Source organism: Rhipicephalus microplus, chromosome 1, assembly GCF_043290135.1.
Source record: "Rhipicephalus microplus isolate Deutch F79 chromosome 1, USDA_Rmic, whole genome shotgun sequence".
Lineage (NCBI taxonomy): Eukaryota > Metazoa > Arthropoda > Arachnida > Ixodida > Ixodidae > Rhipicephalus > Rhipicephalus microplus.
This window is the reverse complement of record NC_134700.1, coordinates 172,032,963-172,053,514: the sequence shown is the minus strand read 5'-3', so window position 1 is coordinate 172,053,514 and position 20,552 is coordinate 172,032,963. Positions and strand designations below refer to the sequence as shown.

At 49.7% G+C, this 20,552-nt stretch overlaps 1 protein-coding gene across 1 annotated transcript; it reads right to left on the bottom strand.

The window, feature by feature from the left end:
• Nucleotides 1-14,296: 14,296 nt before the first annotated feature.
• On the bottom strand, nucleotides 14,297-19,833 carry LOC142803102 (uncharacterized). Its single transcript, XM_075888210.1, has 2 exons — nucleotides 15,527-19,833; nucleotides 14,297-14,778 (listed from the first exon to the last, which is right to left on the bottom strand). The coding sequence occupies exons 1-2, from the start codon at nucleotides 19,786-19,788 to the stop codon at nucleotides 14,355-14,357; spliced, it is 4,686 nt and encodes a 1,561-aa protein (XP_075744325.1). The 5' UTR covers nucleotides 19,789-19,833; the 3' UTR covers nucleotides 14,297-14,354.
• Between the last annotated feature and the right edge of the window lie 719 nt (nucleotides 19,834-20,552).

The window sequence follows — 20,552 nt, the reverse complement described above, 5'->3', positions numbered from 1 at the left end:
AGAAGTTTCATGCCTTCATCTATAACATTGTAGTTTTGCTCTTGTATCATATTAAATATATTTTCAGTCTTCACTGTTTGTGTGCGTGTGTTGAGGCTTGTCATTGGCTTCTGAAAATACAATATCTGTAAATATGAGCACATAATTGACAACTATACACTCTTGCATGTAGCATGGTTGTAACAATGATCTGTATTTTTCTAAGTTCCAGCAGTAACAAGGGGTTCGGTGCTCCACGGTCATGTACAGTGTATCAAGAACAGAGCACAGAAGACCAACAAGTATAAAGGGACTGCCAGTGACTGTTCTCCTGCTCAAAGTTTACAACAGGAGAAAGAGCACATTGTGATGTCAGGAGCAGCTGCTGCTTAACTTCTGCAGCAGCTGCTGCTTAACTAATGAGCATCACCTCACATAGTGTACAGTCTTTGCCCACCAGTAAACTCAATATTTTTCAAGCAGACTAATGGACAGCTGTATGGGAACTGTGTGGATGCCCAAACTTTGAAGTCTTCTTGAGGAGTGTTTTTTATCATTTTTGTCCAAGTGAAGTAGCTACCCAAAGCCACAACTGGTGGGAATGTGGTGGTTTCCTCTCTCCGAAAGCACTCCTACCAGCTGCCTCAATGTTATTATGGGGTGAATTCACGAACTGGAAAAATAATTGGTCTTTGTTTTCTTGGCCGAAAGAGTCACTTCCACCGTTGAGCCACCACGACGCGCCAGAATAGAAACTTTTAGCTAAATAAAGTTGATTCTACTTTTGAGAAGTGTTTTGGGGAAACGAAATGGTACCTATAGCTGTCAATATAAACACTGTTTGCACCAAGGAGCTTAGTAGCTTATAATTGTATTATTCATGTATTGTCTAGAATTTACTCACGCAGTGCCAACTTTCAGCCCAAGTGTCCTAACATGCTTTGTTAGTGGGTTGTGAATGAGCCAAGCTATGTAAATAAACAGAGTGATATTGCAGACATGCACAAAATATTGATGCACAGCCCTTTTCTTTAGCAAGATATTGTCAAGGGCTTTATTCTTTTGTTTTTTAAAAAAACTGCTTGCCACTGGGCAGCAGCGGAAAACTATGCATTAAGCTTTTGCGAGATGGTTCGAGAAACACCGTGTTCAGACATAACAGTGCCGGTGAATTTCTCTCGTAAGTTACTTTCTGTAGTATATTCAAAATGAGTGTATTAGAATCGTTGTTTTATAGCCATTCATTTTAATATTTACACCTGAGTGTGTGTATGTATGTATGGGTGTACATATGTATATGTGTGTGTGCGTATATGTATGTATGTATGTATGTATGTATGTATGTATGTATGTATGTATGTATGTATGTATGTATGTATGTATGTATGTATGTATGTATGTATGTATGTATGTATGTATCTTTTAAATGAGAATCCGTTTATCATTGGTGAGTAAGTTTGGTAATGATTTGGCTGAATTTGTTTCTAGTTATTTCTCTTTTGAGCCATTATACATTTCAATTTGTTTTGTACTGCATAAAAATAAATGTAACCTTGCACAGAATATGTGTGTTCGAAGAAGTTTCATTTACCAACCTACAGTCATGGGCAAGAAATTGGGTAAAATGGAACGAACCTGCGAAGATTAGTTTCGAGCATAGCTACTCTACATGGCATATCCCGTACACATTGCGTTGGTTGAATATGTCGATTTCAACCTTTCAATTTTAATCAGAATAAGCAAGCTATCACCCGTGGTTGTATATGTGTGTGATATTTATGCATACTGTGATACCGGTTCGCAATTACAATTAAGGTCACAAACCTAGTCAAGCTGAATACACGATTTTTGTCCATGCACCTTTCATCTGCACTGGAACTGTTGTTAGTAAAAAATAAACTTCAGTTTAGAAATTTATTCTAGTAACCAAAAGCAGGGTATCTCTTTATCACACAAATAAAATTGCCATTGTTCTGTTCCATTCTGGACAATAGGGGACCCTCTCAGCAGAACTCGATTAACTGCTATAGTTCATTTTAACCATTGACAGCGACATTACACTGAAGCGTGCAGCATGACAAATAGCGGGAGAGAAGACACAAACTAATCACTCTGTTTGCGTCAGCTCTAACTGTCCGTGCTCTTTGGTCTTGCTGCATGTGATGATGCCCACCAAATTAGCACGAAAGCGTGTCCCTACAAAGGCAGTCAACTTGGCTGCAAGCAGTTAGCTCACTGCATGTGTAGATTTTCTTCAAAACACCGTGAAGACTGATTGCTGGTCGAATATCCAAACACGTGAAAAGTAATATACCAGGTATGATATTGGTATTTCAGCACTGGACAATTTTGCGATAAGAGAGGATGGAGGAGAAAATTATGAACCCTGAATTGTTAAATTTTTGAAGGAGCACAGTACAGCGCTTTTGGGTCAAAAGGGGAGTGAAAGAAGCAAGTGCGAAAGCCTACTTCTCAAAAAACTAGTACCCGCCACCACGCATATTGTCAGGCCGGGCAACCTTTTGAAAAAAAAAAAGTGCTCAGTGACTCTGCGAATCGAACCAAGTACCTCTTAGATTGTAGTTGAGCGCTGTAACCACTCGTCCACTGCAGCAGTACTTGCGTTCGCCCTATTGCTGATATATCGTCATTCCTTCGAATGAAGCCAAAAGCAAAAGCGTCCCGTGAAACTTTGTCAAAAATAGAAAAAATAGTTAGAATGCGTTTTCCCAAGGTTACTAGAAGATAGAAACTGCCACGTGTGACTGTATAGCCGTGCGCTATTTATTCTTGTACATTACTGTCATGACGTTGGGATAGCCGGCTCTAACGTACGCTACCCTCTCATAGTTTGCCAAATATAGATAAGAAAATAAAAATTTATATCGGCCTGTGACAACGCTAATCAACTATTATGAGTTCACTGTCACTAGTGTCACTTTCACTAGATGAATGCTCAGTTTGCTTCCATTATCGTTATTTAGGAAAGTTTTGGCTCATTAACTCAACTCTCTTAATTAGCAATGATTCTCACACCTAAGGACAGTCACACTTCATCTCGATTTCTGAGTGGCTGTCACTCCCATATAACGTGTACTCCACCTTTTTATGCTCTCCGAGCATCTGACCCTGCTTTGCGGAGACTTTCCCTGACGTCTGCTGGGCCAGAAAATTGTATTTATTATCTATCAATTTCAAGCTTTCGCGAAGCTGAAACGAGAGTCTCTCTCTCTCTCTTTTCATCCTTTTCGCACGTGTGATAACGTCTCTCGACCTCAAGACTCGTATACACGTCCCTTGCTTCGTTTGCGCACTCAAACAACGCTGGGCGAAATATTTGCACCGTGTTTTGTGAAAAGCATTAGCACTGAGACACCTCCCAACGAGTCTCCCTCATTTTACGTAGACATATACCTAAGCGTAAGCGTATGCACGTTCTCGCATTCCGGCTTTATAAAAATGCTGCGGTGCATGGAACCAGCAAAATTGCGCTCACAATTTCATTTGATTACTGCTGTTATCTATTTCCGCACAATTCGTCTGCAGGCACCAAAGTCGCTCTTGTGTCTTGTAATAAGAATATTGTAACAAAGGCTACCTTTGACTATAGGTACAAAACACCCTTACGTTCACCACTATACCGTGCTGGATTGCACCGAATTAGTTAAGTAGCAGGGCAGCTTTATTGAAATGTAAGGTAACTGGTCGCGTTAAATAGGGGAAGACATTGGAGGCACATTTTCAAACATTGCATGCATCGATTTATGTGTGGTTTCATTTATGTGGTACACCTGGAGTGTTGTTTACTTGTACTTGGCGAGATAGTGCATGGATTGCTCGGTGGCTTAGGGCCATCGAGCAATTATTTTTTTAGCTACAGTCGTTAATTAAAGGCGAGTGCTTGGCTTTGCACAGCCCACCAAAACGTCTATTACAACGTAGGCGGCATCCCGTAAGCGCTGTAGCAGACGCTCGCGGAACTGAAACTTAGATGCAGCAAATCATTGGCTATCATCGTATACTCTCGATGCTAGACGCTTTGCGTGCTACCTTGATATTATCGGCACACACTTCTTTCTTTCCTTGTCGTTTCATCGGCTATCGTGTGTCCTCCTTGCTCTCTTAAGTGCCGAATAAGTTAAATTCATACCCGCGCTATAGTAATCCCTCCAGATAAGAGAACTTTTGGCTAAGAAAATGCGTAGCCAAAGAGAAAGCTTTGTGAATTCGGGCCCTGGTATGGTATGGCATGCTTGCATGGCGAACACAAGTTACAGACTCTAACATAAAAATCATCCCATGCGTGTCATGTAACAACATGATTACATGCCACGCTCATGATGCGCTCGCGGCCGTTTCGCCAGCCTCACATGTACCAAGCTCGGTATTACGCGACGCGAACGGACGGCATAGTTAAATGACACATCCAAGCATGATAATCATGACATGCGTGTCATGTAACAACATGACTACATGTCACGCTGATAATGTGCTCGCGGCCGTTTCGCTAGCTTCGCATATGCCAAATTTGGTATTACGTGACGCCAATGGATGACGAAGGCATGTGACTGCAAACATGATTATCATGAGATGCGTGTAGTGCAAGAACATGACTACATGCCGTAGTCAGGGTGCCAATACTTTTTGACGTGACGTGCTGCGCGTGCTCGGCGGCATTCATTTCATCGCGTCACGCTGCGTTGCTTTGAAGCATGCGCGTTTCGGCGCGTCCGTCGTCCCTCCGTCACGAAAAGAGCGAGACGCATGAGCGCGAAATGCATGCATGTCGCATTTTGCGCCGGTTGCCGTCGGGCCGCGCCGACGGACGCCGGTCGCGCCTGGCGTCAGATTACAGGTCACAGTAATATACCGAGAGGACACTATAAAACCGGACCTTCTCGAGGAGCATTGGCTAAGTGCGCTGACTAGCTCAGATCTGCACAACCAACCGTGGGCAATCCAGCGGGCCCAGACAGCGGTGGAAAGACTATTCCTCACCGCACAAAACGTCGCGGTGCCCTGAGCTTGGGGCGGTACCCCTGCAGGGTTTCCTTTAGGGGCGAAGCTCCTTATAGCGGCACCCATTCATCCCTCGTAGCTGTTGTAGTGTGCAACAAGTATAACATTTTGACCTCCAAGGTGGTGCCGGTTAGCGATTTCTTCTGTGAGTTGTTGAACAATAAAAGTAATGCTCAATGTACATGCCAATGGCTGTTAATGGGGAATGAGCGACAGGAGCATTCGGCTTTTAGTTAACGCGCACGCTGCGATCCCCATTAGCACCCACTGGCATGCACATTGAGCACTATCTGACAAGAAAGGGTTGCTACGTTATACTCGCTGGGTGTAACCTCCTAAGTTTTAGAAAGGTTTAGCGAGCGTTGAGCCACGGTGCCATGAGTACAGTGAACTAGTATATACCATGAGCTCGATGTGGTTAAAGGTGGGAAGTAGACCCGAAGCGCAAGCCGTAAGAAAGTGTGCGTGTGCCGGCTCTCGTTTAGTCCTTGGAATGTCCGCTGGATGGCGGTGCTTCTATATGGGGAATATATGATGAAAAGATGCGAGATGGTGGTACTTGGAGTGTTGAATAGATGGACTAACGGACCCACAGACAGATGCACGGATGGACGCATGAACGGACGCAGGGGCGGCTGCATGGACGAACGCAGGGACGGACGCACGAACAGACGCACGCCCGGACGGGTGGATGGACGCATGGACGGTCACACAGACGGACGCATGGACTTACGGAAGCAAGAACAAACGGACGGACGAATGCTTCGCCCCACTCTCCATCATTCACTCCGTGGATATGCTGCCATTTTTTTTTCAATAAACTTTTTTCCCTCCGTCCGTTCACTACAGAGTGTTCGCGTTTTGCGAACATGGCGTCGCTGTGCCAGCGTGCGCGCGCGTCAACGCTACATTGCAATATATTGCAATATATCTTGCAATGTAGCAATTATATTGCAATGTATCAATATATATTGCTACATTGCAATATATAACGCTACATTGCAATATATGCGCTCGTGGACGTTTTGCTAGCTCCACATATACCAAATTTAGTGTTACGTGATTTCTATGGATGACACAATTTATGACTGGTGCAAGCATGATAATCATGACACGGAAGTCATGTACGGCATCATTTACCTCCACCTCGTAACGTTGTGCTGATTTTAAAGCGACATATCAACATTTCTCATTCGAGCTTCGCATATCATCGAGTCCCACTGTACGTGGTATCTGCCATTTTTTTTGTCGGGAACTACTATCTTTAATATAGAATTACCTATATTTTAATATACAATTAACATAGCATTTACACTATAACACATCAAAGCCCCTTAATCTCTAGGTGGGCACTACCAGAAAATAGCATCTTCCCGAGATCTAGGCTGGGCAAAATCTGGGTTCACATTTGTTGACAAGGTATTGAGGGAGCTTCCACTCCAGCAATATTTTGTAAACGTCTTTGCATTTACCAGCAGTCCGCGACGTTAGCAGGATAAACGCTATGCTTGATTGCAGCGCTTCACTATACACCTTTTCACAGGAAGGAAAAAAAACACCGCCACGATGGGCTATGCGCGGGAGTACAAAGGCTAAGGGTGCAGCGTTGTCAGTGCATTTTCGAGGGGACGCGCCAATTTGCACAGCCCAAGGGGGGCTATGGTGGCGCCCAGGGAGGCGTTTATGAAAAGGTGAATACGCGGGGTATTTTACAACCAAGTGTCTTAAACACGTCACGAACGGATAACAGCGGATCTATAGCAGTGTATATATGTCAGCGATGCGAGATTTCACCCCGGAATTACGTTTTCTATCATAGCGGCTAAATTCAGTTGGCGAGTGCAAAAGTGTTCATGACTATTCAACACTTCTCATTATTATCAGTACATTACAAGTAATCGTGAAATAAACATTTATTGCTTAAGATAGCACCACTTGTTTATGTTTGCTAGCGTTCAAATTCGGAGCATGTTTAGAGGAGCTCGTTTGCACACTTTATACTCTGACGCTATCACTGGCAGGAGTGCCATGTTCGGCTACTCGACACCGATCAAGCTACTTTTTCCAGCTTGTGATAACAGGAAAAATGTCTTGGCTAATTGACTACGTTTCTTACTTTTTCTTGTTACTTCGATATGAACAAAATTATCAATATTTTAAAACGTATGACAGACCACCCATTACTAAACGTGACTAACTCGTGATTTGAAGCGAACAGGAGAATCGAAAGCACACCGCATCTTTGGCGCTCTGCACTCTCAGCAATATCAAAAATCGAGTATATACCCCACGAAATACTTGTGTACTTTTTTATAGGATATGGCGCGAGTTGAGGCTCAGGAGCGTTAACAGCTCCCGAAGATTACAAAACTGACTATAGCTTATGCTTTAATGCCATTATCCCAGTAACTGACATCTTGAGCACAGTCATGCCAAACTTATTTCATTGCTGCCACAAGGCTTGATTGGCTCTTGCTGTCACAAGGCTACTAAAGCTCTCTATAGAGATGTCTCTGGAGAACTTTATATAAAGTTCGTAGACTTTGCGCTACTCAATAAAGTGCGATGCGTAAAAATCAATTGATCCGCAAAGGAACCGTTATGCAGACTACGCAAACAAATCAGCGCAGAGGTTATTACTACAGGATTACATCTGTGCTGTAATCCCGTAGTATATGAACGTTACTGCCTTCATCGAACACGCAGCTTACGGCAGTCATAAGTTAGCCGCGCTGTCCTTCTTAAATGGTTCTTAATTTCGTTTACGCGTACTATGAACAGCTACATTAATGCAAGGTAAGTATATTTTCGGGCGTAAGAGAATGTCAAACGGTTATGTGATCGCATAATCGGCAAAGGAGAACGCCATAACACAGAATGATGCTATACTCGGCGACAAATTTTCTTGGCACTGAAGGGAACGCCTACGGTAGGTAGGTAGGTAAAAAACATTTATTTCAGAAAAAGTCTACTAGAGAGTGCCGACGTGGCCCATCGGCGTGCTAGAGTGGCAAGACCCTATTCCGGGACGCCAGTGGAGCTGGAAGCTGCCCGCGCGCGCTCCACCAAGGAGCGTTGTGCAGCCAAGGTTGAGCAGCCGAGCAGGTGCTCCTCCCAAGCCTCTCTAGTTGGGATAGGAAAAGGGGATGAGAAAGGGACGGGATTAACTGGGCACGATGCTACGACGTGATATGTGTCGGCGAGGACATGACAGGTCGAGCAGGTGCCATTGATTTCCGGCAAAAAGTGCCTGGCGACCGCCGGACTGATAAAGGTGTTCATCTGCAGGCGGCGTAGCAGTCGTTCGTCCGCTTTCTCCAAACCGCGTGCGGGGTCCGGGTAGAGGCGGCGCGAAGCCCGGTAATAAGCCAAAATTTCGCGAAAGCGCGTCAGGTTGGTATTGCCAGATTCCGTCTCGGGACATGGAGGGGCAACGGCCCGGACAGGAGAAGCGCGGGCAGCGGCATTTGCTGCCTCGTTGCCGGGCAGGCCCGAGTGGCCTGGGGTCAAGACTATACGAATGGGATGAGGGTTAAAGCGCCAAGAGGCTGCCTGTAGTAGGCTAGCCGCCAGCGGGGCAATGGAACCCTGAAGGTACTGAGAACAGGCCGAGCGCGAGTCCGTCAGGATGGTGCGTGAAGCAGGGTGAGAGGCGGCCAAAGCTATGGCAACCTCTTCAGCGTGCGTTACTGTGTCTGCTCGAAAGGAGAGGCCATCTACGTGTTTGCCCTCTGTAATCACGGCAGCCGTGAAGTGACCCGATGGGGAGGGACCCGAGACGTCCACGTAGAAAACACCAGGACGATCGGAGTGTCGCGTATGAAGGGCCGCGGCGCGTGCTAGTCTACGGCCAGGATGGAGGTCGGGGTTCATATTACGGGATAGAGGTTCCACCCATAGCTTTTGACGACAGAGCTCTGGTACCGGCTCCAGAGGGTCTTGGTCAGATATCGCGTTAAGGCCAAGTCTGTGTAGAAGACGGCGCCCTGAAGGCGTCTGCGACAGTCGATTGATTTGGTTAACGCGATGAGCTTCGCGCATCTCTGCAAAGGTGTTGTGTACCCCCAGAGCCGTGAATCGGCTGTTGGAAGTTGCAATAGGTAGGTCCAGAGCGCGTTTGTATACTGAACGAAGAAGGACGTCCAGCTGGTGCTCGTGTCGACGACGCAGGCGAAGGTAAGGCAAGGCGTAGAGGACGCGACTGGTCACAAACGCGTGGGCCAATCGGAGGGACTGAGACCCGCGGAGGCCGCCGCGCTTGGTAGACACTCGCCGTATCATGCGGCTCACCTGTTCGCTGGTGCGTCTGAGGCCTGCTATTGTGCCCTTTGGATCCAAAGACGATGTGAGGTGAAGGCCAAGAACCCGAATATTTTGCACTGACGGGACGGGCCCGGACGGAAGAAAAATTTGAGGCGGCGGTAGCGGAGAGACTGAAAGAGCCGATTTAGCTGGAGAGCACTCCAGGCCGCATGAACCTGCGTAGGTGTCCACCAGAAGGGCAGCCTTTTGCAGGCGTTCTTCGATTTGCGCTAAGGAGCCGGTGTTGGTCCAGATTGTGATATCGTCCGCATATAGTGCGTGTTGTAATCCCTCGACCTCGCTTAGAAGAGAGGGGAGGTTCATCATCGCCAGGTTAAAAAGCAGAGGAGACAGGACTGCCCCTTGAGGTGTACCCCGCGTGCCTAATAAGTAAGGGCCGTGTTCGGTAGAATTAAGGCGAATGAAGGCGGTGCGATGTGATAGAAAGGCGCGAATGTAGTTGAAAGTCTTCTGCCCGCAGTTTGTGGTAGACAGGTTAGTGAGTATAGTGCTGTGTTTGACGTTGTCGAACGCCCCGCGGAGATCGAGAGCGAGCACGGCTTTATCGTTATGGCGCATAGTAGTCGGCTCTATGATATCGTGTTGAAGCTGGAGCAGGACGTCCTGCGCCGACAGATGTGGGCGAAACCCAAACATCGTGTCGGCAAAGGTCCTCCTGGCCTCCAAGTAGGCGGAAAGGCGTTCGCGAACCATGGTTTCCATGAGTTTGCCTGCGCAAGACGTAAGTGAGATGGGTCTCAGTGCCTCAATACTAATGGACTTTGCCGATTTGGGAATGAATGTCACGACCGATGTGGTCCATTCCGTTGGAAGCGGAGAACCGTCCCATATCGAATTTATAAGGTGGAGTAGCGAGAGGTGTGCTTGGTCGGAAAGATTTGCCAGGAGCGATACTGCGATTCCGTCGCGTCCAGGGGCCGTGCCCCGTCGCATTTTCGTGAGTGCAAATCGTAAATCAGAAAGTGTGTATGGGGCGTCGAGGTCGGTGTTCGGGGCGCCGGAATACGTATATGCTGGGCCTGCGGGATCAATTGTGCGGCAGATGTAGCGGTCACAAAGTTCTCGCGCGAGTTCATCCGTAGTGCCCTGAAAGGCATGCAGAACACGGTGGAGCTGGCGTTGCGTTTCTCCCCTGGTGGTGGAGGGATCGAGAAGGCTTCTAAAGAGTCGCCACGCACTCTTAGAGCTCATCTGCTTTGCAGCCTTCGAACAGGTGTCTGCCCAGTTAGCATCGGAAAGTTGTGCGGAGTATGCGGCCGCCTCTGCAGTGAGCGCCTCAATGCGAGCGCGAAGTTTCCGATTAAGTTTGTTGCGTTTCCAGCGCCTTATGAGCCCGCGGCGAGCGTGCCAAAGATGTAGGAGGTGTGGATCGATTGCAGGAGTCAAATTAGAGGTTGCAAGGGTGCGAGTGTTCGCTTGTTTCATATGAAGAGCGTATGATGCCCACGCTGCATATTCGGTCGAGGAGAGGCCGGCGGGGAATGGTTGCATTCTGAACCGAGTCCAATCGGTGAGACGGGCTTGGCCCCAGTGTTGGCGCATTTTCTGCCGCGGTGTGAACGAAATGCGGAGTAAAAAGTGATCGCTGCCTAGGGTTTCACCTAAATTCTCCCATGTAGCATCGCGGATGTGACGGGTGAGGGAGAGGTCGGGGCATGTGTCTCGCGTGACCGAGTTGCCGGAACGTGTGGGTTGTGCCGGATCGGTAAGAAGCGTCAGGCTCAGCGAGGAAATGAGCTCCTTGAGCTCTCTGCCCCGGGCCTTCTCGTAGTGGTAACCCCAGTGAGGGCTGGGGGCATTAAAGTCCCCGACAATCACCAGTGGTTGTCGGGCCGCTATACGCAGCGCCCGGTGGAAGAGATGCGCAAACGAAGCCCTTGCAAGGCGAGGGGGACAGTACACGTTTAATATATGTATTGATGGTTGGCCCCTCCGCTGAGATAGCACTGATATCATGCAGTAGTCGTAAGGAAGATCCAGATCGAGGTCAATCTGTACCGCCGTGTAAGCTTTATGCACGAGGAGGCATGTGGTGGTGCCGCCTACATAGGAGCAGTATCCAGAAAGGGATGGAGCAGGGCCAGATTCTTGGAGCGCCAAGACGGCCGGCTGAGAGCCAAGTGAGCTGAAGAAAAGGGAAAGATGTGAACGCTTTCGCCTGTTCCCGAAGCCTCCAGGGTTCCATTGTATGATCTCGAATTTAGACGCAATGTTTGAACGGGACGTACGATTGGTAGCCATCGTGACTGTCCTAGGTTTTATATTTGGCCCTCCATGTCCCGCTCGGAATCCTCAGAGGCAGGGAGGGGCACGGAGGCCGGATTGTCCGACGGCGGGGTGGTGGTAGCCACCTTACGACGACGCCGTGGAGCTGTACCCTCACTGCTCACCGAGCAGGAGCGGGAACGCGATGCCTTGGGTTGAAACTGGGTGATTGCCCAGGCTTGAATAGCCTGGGTAACCTCTACTACTATGCGTTGGACCGAGAAGCTGGTGAGGAGGTGATTAATCGAAGCTTCGACGCGCGTGAGGCGTTCCTCTACGCGCGGGGTGCGCTCTTCGCTAGGGAGAGTTTGGTTAGCGGGCAAGATAACCTGAGGTGCCCCAGGAGCCTCAAGAGCTTCTGGAGTAGATGTGGCACCGGTTCCGAGTGCTGGAGTACAAATGGTTGCTTGAACCGGCGGTTTAATGGGAGTGGGCTTAGCGCCAGGACTAAGCTTGGATGTAGCTGGCGTAGCCGCCTGGACAGAGGAGGCAATACCGGATGGCCTTGCAGTGCACTGTTGTTGGGGTTGAAGTCGCTTATTTAAGAGTTCGAATTGTTTAGTTAAAAGAGAATTTTGCTTTTGAAGTGCCGCAACTTGCTGGCGAAGGGCCGCAAGTTCGGGAGAAGGAGGATCGACAGAAGGGGGTGAGAGAGGCTTAGAAGCAGCTTTCCCTGCCCAACTGCTCACCTGAGGTACCACCGCTGGTGCTTCGAGCGGTGGGAATGCCTGAGTGTCGGCGTGGAGTGGTGGAGCCGACTGATGCAGGTTGGTGCCGCTGTCTGGCTGTGACGAACATGAGGTGGTCCCTCGAGCAGATGTTGAGGGCTGCTTGCGTTTCCGATATTTTCGATATTTTGCCGTGCAGCCACTGGTCCCAGTCTCATGGGCGCCGTGGCAGAGGAGGCACTTGGGGTGGCAGTCGTGGGCATTGAGACCTGCAGGTGCGGGGGTTCCACATTTGGCACACTGCGTTGGAGCGGGGTGAGGACACTGAGGTGGTCGATGGTACCGCACTTGGTGCAAACCGGGACCGTTTTCTTGTAGGCGCGGATGTACGTCGCCACGCAGTGGTAGAAGAGGAAGCGGGGTAACTTCGTGCCCTCGAAAGTCACCACCGCCGCCGCGGAATCTCCGAGTTTGCGGACCGCAAGGATAGTACCTCGAGGCCAATACAGTTCAGACTTCATCTTTTCCGGGCTTTCAGCAGGGTTTACGTTGATGACGCCCCTGCATGTATCCCCTGGTGCCTTGGCGTGGCCTCGAACGGGCAGCTGCTGATCCCCCACTTGCAGCTGGAAGTCCCCGAGGAGTCGCTGTGCCATAGGCAAAATGGTGGTGCTACAGACCAAGATGTTTTGTTCCCAGATTGGCCACACTTGAATTTGCGTGGTAGTCCGGTCGCCGAGGTAGCTGCGGATGGCGTCGCCCGCGCGATCGGCCGGGACAAATGTGCGTAGCTCGCAGGGAACGCGAGGTTTAACTACTACGATGTAGTCGTCGCGAGAGAGGCGAGGAGTTTGACGCGGACGCCACTTGCGTTGCTTCGCTGGCTGCGAGGACGGAGCAGAGGTAGGCACACCGCCGGAGGGATGGCGCGCCGGCGTTCCTTGCAAGGCTGGGGAATGGTGGCCCGCTGTGGCGTCTCGTTGTTGTTGAGACGCAGGCTTCGATTTCGCTTGCTTGCGTTGCCACAGTCTCACCATGTCGTCGAGGTATTCATCTTCTGATGGCATGGTGTTTTCGGAGGATGAAATCTCCATAGACAGCATTTGGCTTGAGGTAGGATCATAGCCCGTAACCACGTTAGTGGCCGCCATCGCCGGGCTGAGAGCCCTTAGCGAGGCGGCGTTGTAGCCGGGAGTGAAGGACGTCCCTCAAGTTGTCAAAACTGGACCCACCTGGACGAAGGTGTTGTCTAGGCGAAGCGGAGAACTTGGCGGTGACGATAAATCCAAGTTTCAGGGGTACCAAGGTGGATGTCCGCAGAAATAGCATAAAATCTACGGAGGCGATGTGGAGTGCGTCCGTCACCATCGAGCGCTCGCAGCGCCCCCCCCCCCCCACCTACGGAGGCGGAATTTTCGCACATGTAGCACTACGCGAAGTAGTCCGTTTTCTAGCGCGTCTGGTAACGCTCTGAAAATTGACGGGGGCGCACCATCAGCGTTTTATGTAGACGAAGACGCCGCTTAGCGATTGAGGTGAACGTAAAAAAGGCGGGACTTTCTCGCGTGTTCGAAAACGCGGAGTCACAACAGATAAATTAAAATAAATACGAATATCTTACTGGTGTTAGCCACTTCCTGTGTCAAATAGCTCCACGTAAAAAATAAAGGAGGGACACTTATAGTTCCCGTTGAAAATACGGGCGCTATACTATGGAACTACATTCACTGACGGTAGGATGCGCGCGATTTGCCTCTGTAGCTTTCCCTTCAGTGCCAAGAAAAGTTGTCGCCACGTATAGCGACGTTTTGCTTATACTGTGGCAGAAGATCCCAGGTCGTGCCACCATATAGGATTACATGATGTAGTGACCTAGGATCGTTTGACCACCCTTAATTGTACAGTATGGTCCACTGTTAAAGGGAACACTCTAATGCACACCATCAATATTCCTGGACCTCTAAGAGCAAATGGATTAAGGAACAATCTTCATGCAAGTCAATAGTCTGTCAAGAGGAGTCGGAACTTTTGACCACCAGTAGCCTTATGCATATCTCAGACGCTATGATTCCGTAAGATAGCGAAATCTAAACATGCTGCTCACGCAGGTGATTCCTTTAACAGTGGACCCGTCTGTACATGCTGTAACGCATGAGCAGTCACCTTGAAGGCGGCATACGCGAGCGCCAGAGCAGCACTCTGTGCCAGGATGGCGTAGCGTGCCTCGGCAGGTCGTATCTGCCCGTCGTCCGTGGAGAGCCGCAGCTCCATGGGCATCGCTGACCAATCGGCTTCCAAGCAGTCCAGAAGATGGGCGAGGCGACTGGCCGAACTTCCACCAAGCACCTCCAGCGCCTCGGTGTTTTCGTTGCTGTCCCACCTTTCGTAGACCAGCGGCAGCAGTCCGAGGTAGAGGCGCACTGCCGTACGCGACGCGTGGTAAACGGGCATGGTACTGTTGGCCGGAAGCGAGTCACCCACGAGTCCAACCGGCAGGTACACCGCCTGCTGGGCAACGTTGTACCTGCGTAATCCGTGGAATGCAGTCAGGGCTTCAAAGGTGAAACATGAAACTCGCCCTTAAGCGTATAAACTCCATTTCGCCGCGAAGGTGAGATAATGCATGCGATAGCAACAAACTGGAATGTTTTACTAAACAAGGCTAGCCTCTAAACCACTTCAGGGTCCAATTTCACGTAAAGTGTAACTGCTACATGCTGCCAAACGGTTTTATGGCTACGTGTCTTCCAAACGCGACGTAAGTGATGTGAGAACAACAAATAGGGGAGTAAGAGCCGTCTGCGGATGTTCATCGATATAGCACGCGCGATGGGGCCCTCTTGATTAAACTTCGCAGTTTGCGTCTCTCATAATCATATGGTGGTTTTGGGACGTTCAACCCCACATATCAATCAAAACTTCGCAGTTTCTGCTTGAGCGCCGCAGCCCCTCACCCACCTGCACCCCTTTTCTTTCACCCGACTAAAAAGAGGCGGGGTATCACCTAGCTGCTCGAAGAACCGTCGACGGCAGCCGTCGCACGTTGGGCGACGCTATCGCCTGCACCTTTCGCGTAACGGACATCGCCGGCTAATCACTTCGGCGCTTGAGCCGAGTTCGTCGGCAGCCCTCCCGCGATTTGACTCCCACGTACAAAATGCTTCGCGCGGACCGGTGTTATCGATTTTCACTTTGTATGACACATGACAATGACGGCGAAACCCTGCAGTAGTTTCCAATAAATATCGTAATAAAATACTCGCTCGCCTCACCTGCTACGCATGTCGAACGTGTGGCCGTAATCCCGGGGCCTTGTAGGCCTTTCGATTTGCCGAAGACGCCAGAGCTGATACTTGGCGGCGAAGCGAACGAAGAGACCGATGGAGCTACTACCTCGTATTTCGGAAGGCGGCGGTTGGGGGCAGTAGTCGTCGTCGAAAACGGAAGCCCCGAAAAAACGTGCTACGCGGAATTTCCTGATGACGTCGTTGAAAACATTGACGCTTATCTCTGTCATCCACGCAAGGCGCCTCAAGTTACGGTAGAATTGGTCTTCCAGCCTTCCAATCCAGATTCGGCTTGGCACGTAAGTTCCTGCAGCGACCTGTTGCATGGTCAAAGCTCTGGACAGGCAAGCCGGCTGCGCGCTTTCCACCATTCGGAGGCAGAGCAGCCACTCCTTGTGTTCGGAAAGCACGCGACCAGCGATCTCGCTTCCAGCGAGACGCCGAAGATGCCTCGACCGATCGCGATCCAGCAGCGGCGAGAAATAAACCACGACGCGGAAGCACAAGTAGTTGAGAAACGCGTCGACATTTGAGGTTGACGCAAAATCTTGGAGTCTTTCGATCGGACGCAAATTTCTCAGCACGACTGCCGTGTCGACGAACGCATCTCGTTCAAAAACTGATCTCAGAAATGCGCCAATGTCTCTGTTGGAATGAATGAACTCATCAAACTTCCAAACTTGAACATCCCAGGATGAGACGTCATCCATTAGGAGTGCAAGATTCTGGGCCACCGAAATCACCTGTGAGATTAGGCTTTCGGCTGCGCTTGACCATCCAAATTCTTCGGCGGCTTCAAAGACGGCTGACCTGAAGGTTTCCAATACTTCGGCGTTCGCATAATCACCCTTAAGCAGATGTCGTGGGTAACAAAGCTCGATCGTTTTATCGTCGTGGCCACGAAGCACGCCTATGGTAACGTCTAGGATTGAGACAATCCCGTACCTGCGAAGCAATGTTCCAGCCAACTCCCAAATATCGTTAGACTGCATATGCGTGCCGTTGTAAGGCCACGTACGCACGGGCAGTGTCGCAAATACTTCCCTCTGTAACAAGGCGAAAGAGTTTCCCGCGGGCCTCAAGCAAGCCTTGTACAACATTCGGGTTGCGCCAACGTCGACGTTGCGCTCATCTAGTATATAGTCTCTTAAGGCCTTCGCCATTTTCTCTTCCAGAAATACGTCGGTAGAAATTGCGATGCCTTGTCCGAAATCCCGAAGAGGAGTGTCCAGCTCCCAACCACTGCAAACGTATTGGTAAAAATTATCACAGGGCGAGATTTGTTCGGTAATATATTGCCTCAGCCTCTCTCCTTCGTCAATGCAGCGGTCTGTAGAGCATATGTAAATATTGAAAGGCACTTCGCTGTGCGTCGTCGTCTTCGTCACCGTTCCTGTCAGGGCAGTCATGGTTGTTTCGACTTGCGCTGGAAACGTTAACGGGGTTCTCGTCGAATCGGAAAACTCCGTAGTCTGATCAAACTGATCTTTAGGACTAGCAAGGAAGTAGACAACCGAAATCCAAATTAAACACACCAGGCCAATGATTATTGCAAACCGGCTTTCGGGGTACAGGGTGCACGTGAAACCTTCAAGTTCCTGTTTACGAATCTCGGCAGTAGGCTCAATGTCAGCAGCAGGTGTCGTCCCGGCAGCCTGCTGAAGTTCCAGAGGCTCACCGCTGCCGTCGTTGCGCTTGTTGTCGCCTTCTGAAGGAGCCTCTTCAGGTGGAGCAGGTTTATCTGCATTGTCCTGCTCGCTATTCTCTTCGTCATTTCGTTCGATGCTTTCTTTATCACTCTTATCTGCGCCCTCTTTAGCATTTTCTTCAAAGCCCTGCCGGTCAAACCCATCGTCCTTAGCTTCTGGAACATTTTGAGCCGGAGGGTTTGCCTTGTCCGCATCATCGTCGTCTCTGTTGGGTGGAGCATCCTGACAGGGCGCTTCTACTTTTGCCGTTTGCTCATTCTCGTAAGTTTCTTTGCCTGCAATGCTGGCGCTGATTTCACCACGATTCACTGACTGCTCAAGATGCAACGACGAAGCACCAGGCATTACATATGTTTCTTCGTATTCACGGCTTCCTTTTGGCTCTGCAGCCTGTGTCAGCTCTTTAGTAGCTTCGTTTTTCTCGGAAATCGCCATCGTTGAACACTGGTCTTTCTGAGACGCAGGGACTACGTCTTGAGGCCCTCCAACTTGAGATTTCTCGGCTAAATCTTGCACCGGGGTGATGCTGAGCCTTTTAGACACCTTAACCGATTGTTCGTCGTTCTGAACTGCTGTGGTCACGTGTTCGTTATCTGCATTTTCGAAAGCTCCCTTGCTCGTGCCAAGTCCTGTCGGGGCTAACGAGAGTGGCCTCGAGGCTGCTTTCTGGCTTGCTTTCAAAGATGAACTGACTGCTCTTAGACCGGACGGCTGCGTGTCAGTGATACGTTGCTGAAACTTGCTTCGTCCCTCTTTGTTTTCGTCAACTTTCCAACGCTGCATTTGCAGAGACAATTGACTAGAAGATTTTGGACCGGCCCGCTGCCCTTCTTTAGCAGTTGGCTTTAAGGGTGCACGCCGCTTTATTGGCCGAGCTTCAGATTCCCAGGTGTCAACTTCGCGGGGTATGGTGCTAATGGCCGAGACGCTAGATGTCGGGCGCCTGCTAGCACGTTCAAGCTCATCAGCGCTCCTTGCTACACGAAATACAGGTGACAAAGGCCGAGCTTGGTAGAGTTTTTCATGACCCGTAGGTGAAGGAATCAATAAATATAAATCTCCATCCGACTGCGCCTTGTTCTCCGTGGCTACCTGCGGCTGAAATCCACCTACAACTGGCGCAGTGGGCATCACAAACTGTGCTGAGATTTGTGGCTGCAACATAGGAGGCGCAACTGTGCAGACGTGTGATACACCTGTCGTTACGGGTGCCTGAATATACTCAGGATAACACATGACAGTTGTACGGTGCAGCGGACAGCCTTGAAGATCCGGCGAACAGGCGATCACATTCGAAACGAAGTTGTGTGCTGCTAACAAATTTTCACAGTGTCGGCTATACTGTGGTCCCACTGCCCCACAAGTTGGAGCCACGGGAGCAAATGAACAGCTCCCGACAGGGGAGTCGTGATGGCGATGGTGATGATGGTGGTGATGATGGTGTTGATGTCTGCGGGGGCAGAAAGAGGCGCTGAAAGGTCGACAGATCGAGCCCGTTGAACGAGATTCGGAAAGACGACGTTTGGTTCCGTACTGTGCAGGAGCCGAATCGGTGCGAGGGGTTTTCGCATGTGTCGATTCATTATCCTGTTCCAAAGAATTTCGCTTTCCTGCTGACATGCATCCCAACTTCTCGTTGTTGCTGGGTCCGGGTGCATTTGTCTGTACCGATGCATTGCATTGACGATGCGAATTGGCTCCGAGCTCCTCTGTCGTCGACTCTGGGCGCATCTTTAGATTCTTTTCGCGATTGGCAAGAGATGCACGTGTCTTTTCACTAACTGACACGCGGCGACTGGTGGGAGTCATTTCTTGTTCTTGTTCTGATGACTCCCGGCGGAGCTGGGTAAGTTGTTTGCACGCTGGAGGTCTTCTGCGTTCCGGAGAACGATCACTGTGTGAAAACTCGCGGCTCGTTGAAGATCGTGCATGGTACGGAGAATGTTCATGGGGTGCCAGTTCCCTGCACGCTGCCTTTCGTCTACGGTGTGGAGAATGATCTCTGGTTGCCAGGTGTCTATCCTCTGAAGGTCGTGTACGGTCCGGAGAAAGTTCACTGGGTGCCAGTTCTCTGGACGTTGAAGGTCTTCTGTGGCGTGGAGAGTGTCCACTGGTTGCCATATATCTGCGCGGTGACGATGGTCTATGGTGCGGATAATGTTCACTGGTTACCAGATGTCTCTCCGTTGAAGGTCGTGTACGGTGCGGAGAATGTCCACTGTGTGTCATTTCCCTGGACGCTGAAGGTCTTCTGTGGTGTAGGGAATGTTCACTGGTTGCCACATGTCTGGCCGTTGAAGATCGTCTACGGTGCAGCGATTGCTCACCCAAGCTTACTGAAAGGTGCCTCTTTCGCACTATCTGCGTCTTAGCCGACCAGGAAAACGTTCGGCTCTTTTTGGCCAGTGCTCCCGCGGTGTCTCTTGCAATGGGTGCCAAGGCAGCACTGGGCAGGTCGCTCACGGTTCTTCCCCACTTTGGTGAGCTGACCAGATCTTCTGGTATGCTTGGAAACTGGAGCCAGGGGTAGGTCTTCATTGACGTCAGTGACCTGCGGTGCGCGTCTGCATTCGTACTCTGAAGAGCCTGTAAACAAACAAAATGCAATCGGTCACTTTACCAAAAAGACGCTCGCAAGCACACGTAGTACCTAACGTTAGAATTATTACTTGCAGAGCAGCTTTATCAGACGTATGTGATATGGCGTATCGAAGCATGTAATATAACTAAGCCTAAAACAACGTGAACTGTGTAACAAGCACGTGCTTGAACATGCCATACCACCAAGAGCGTTGAGCTATATTGTATAGTCGTCATTATTATCAGCCACAGCATCGAAAAGTGTAGCTGCGTAGTTGCACGTGTTGTCTTACAGACAGATCTCACCACTGTATTTAGGGTATGCACTCGTAGAGTTTACAACACCAAGACGCGTAGACGTCCTTCCCTCACAGCACGGTTAACGTGGCTCCTTAGAAGCGAATCATGACAAGCGAATGAGAAGGAGACAGAAACTTGGCCCGATAGCGCTATCACATTCTTTACCTTAAAGGGTTCACGACAGCTAAATTTTTATAATAACCCGTGTTACATAGACTCATCACTGTGCATTCACAAATAAGCTGGCAAAGTTTTAGCACATTCGGTCAAGCACTGCCTAAATCAAAACTAATGATGACGACGACAAAGACAATGACTTTAATAAACACAGGCGTAGCCTGAGAGTCGGGAAACACTGGCACGCTCGCTAGCCACTACGTAACAAGCAGTCAGATGTGCAAGCGTATCCATTCCAGCGTACG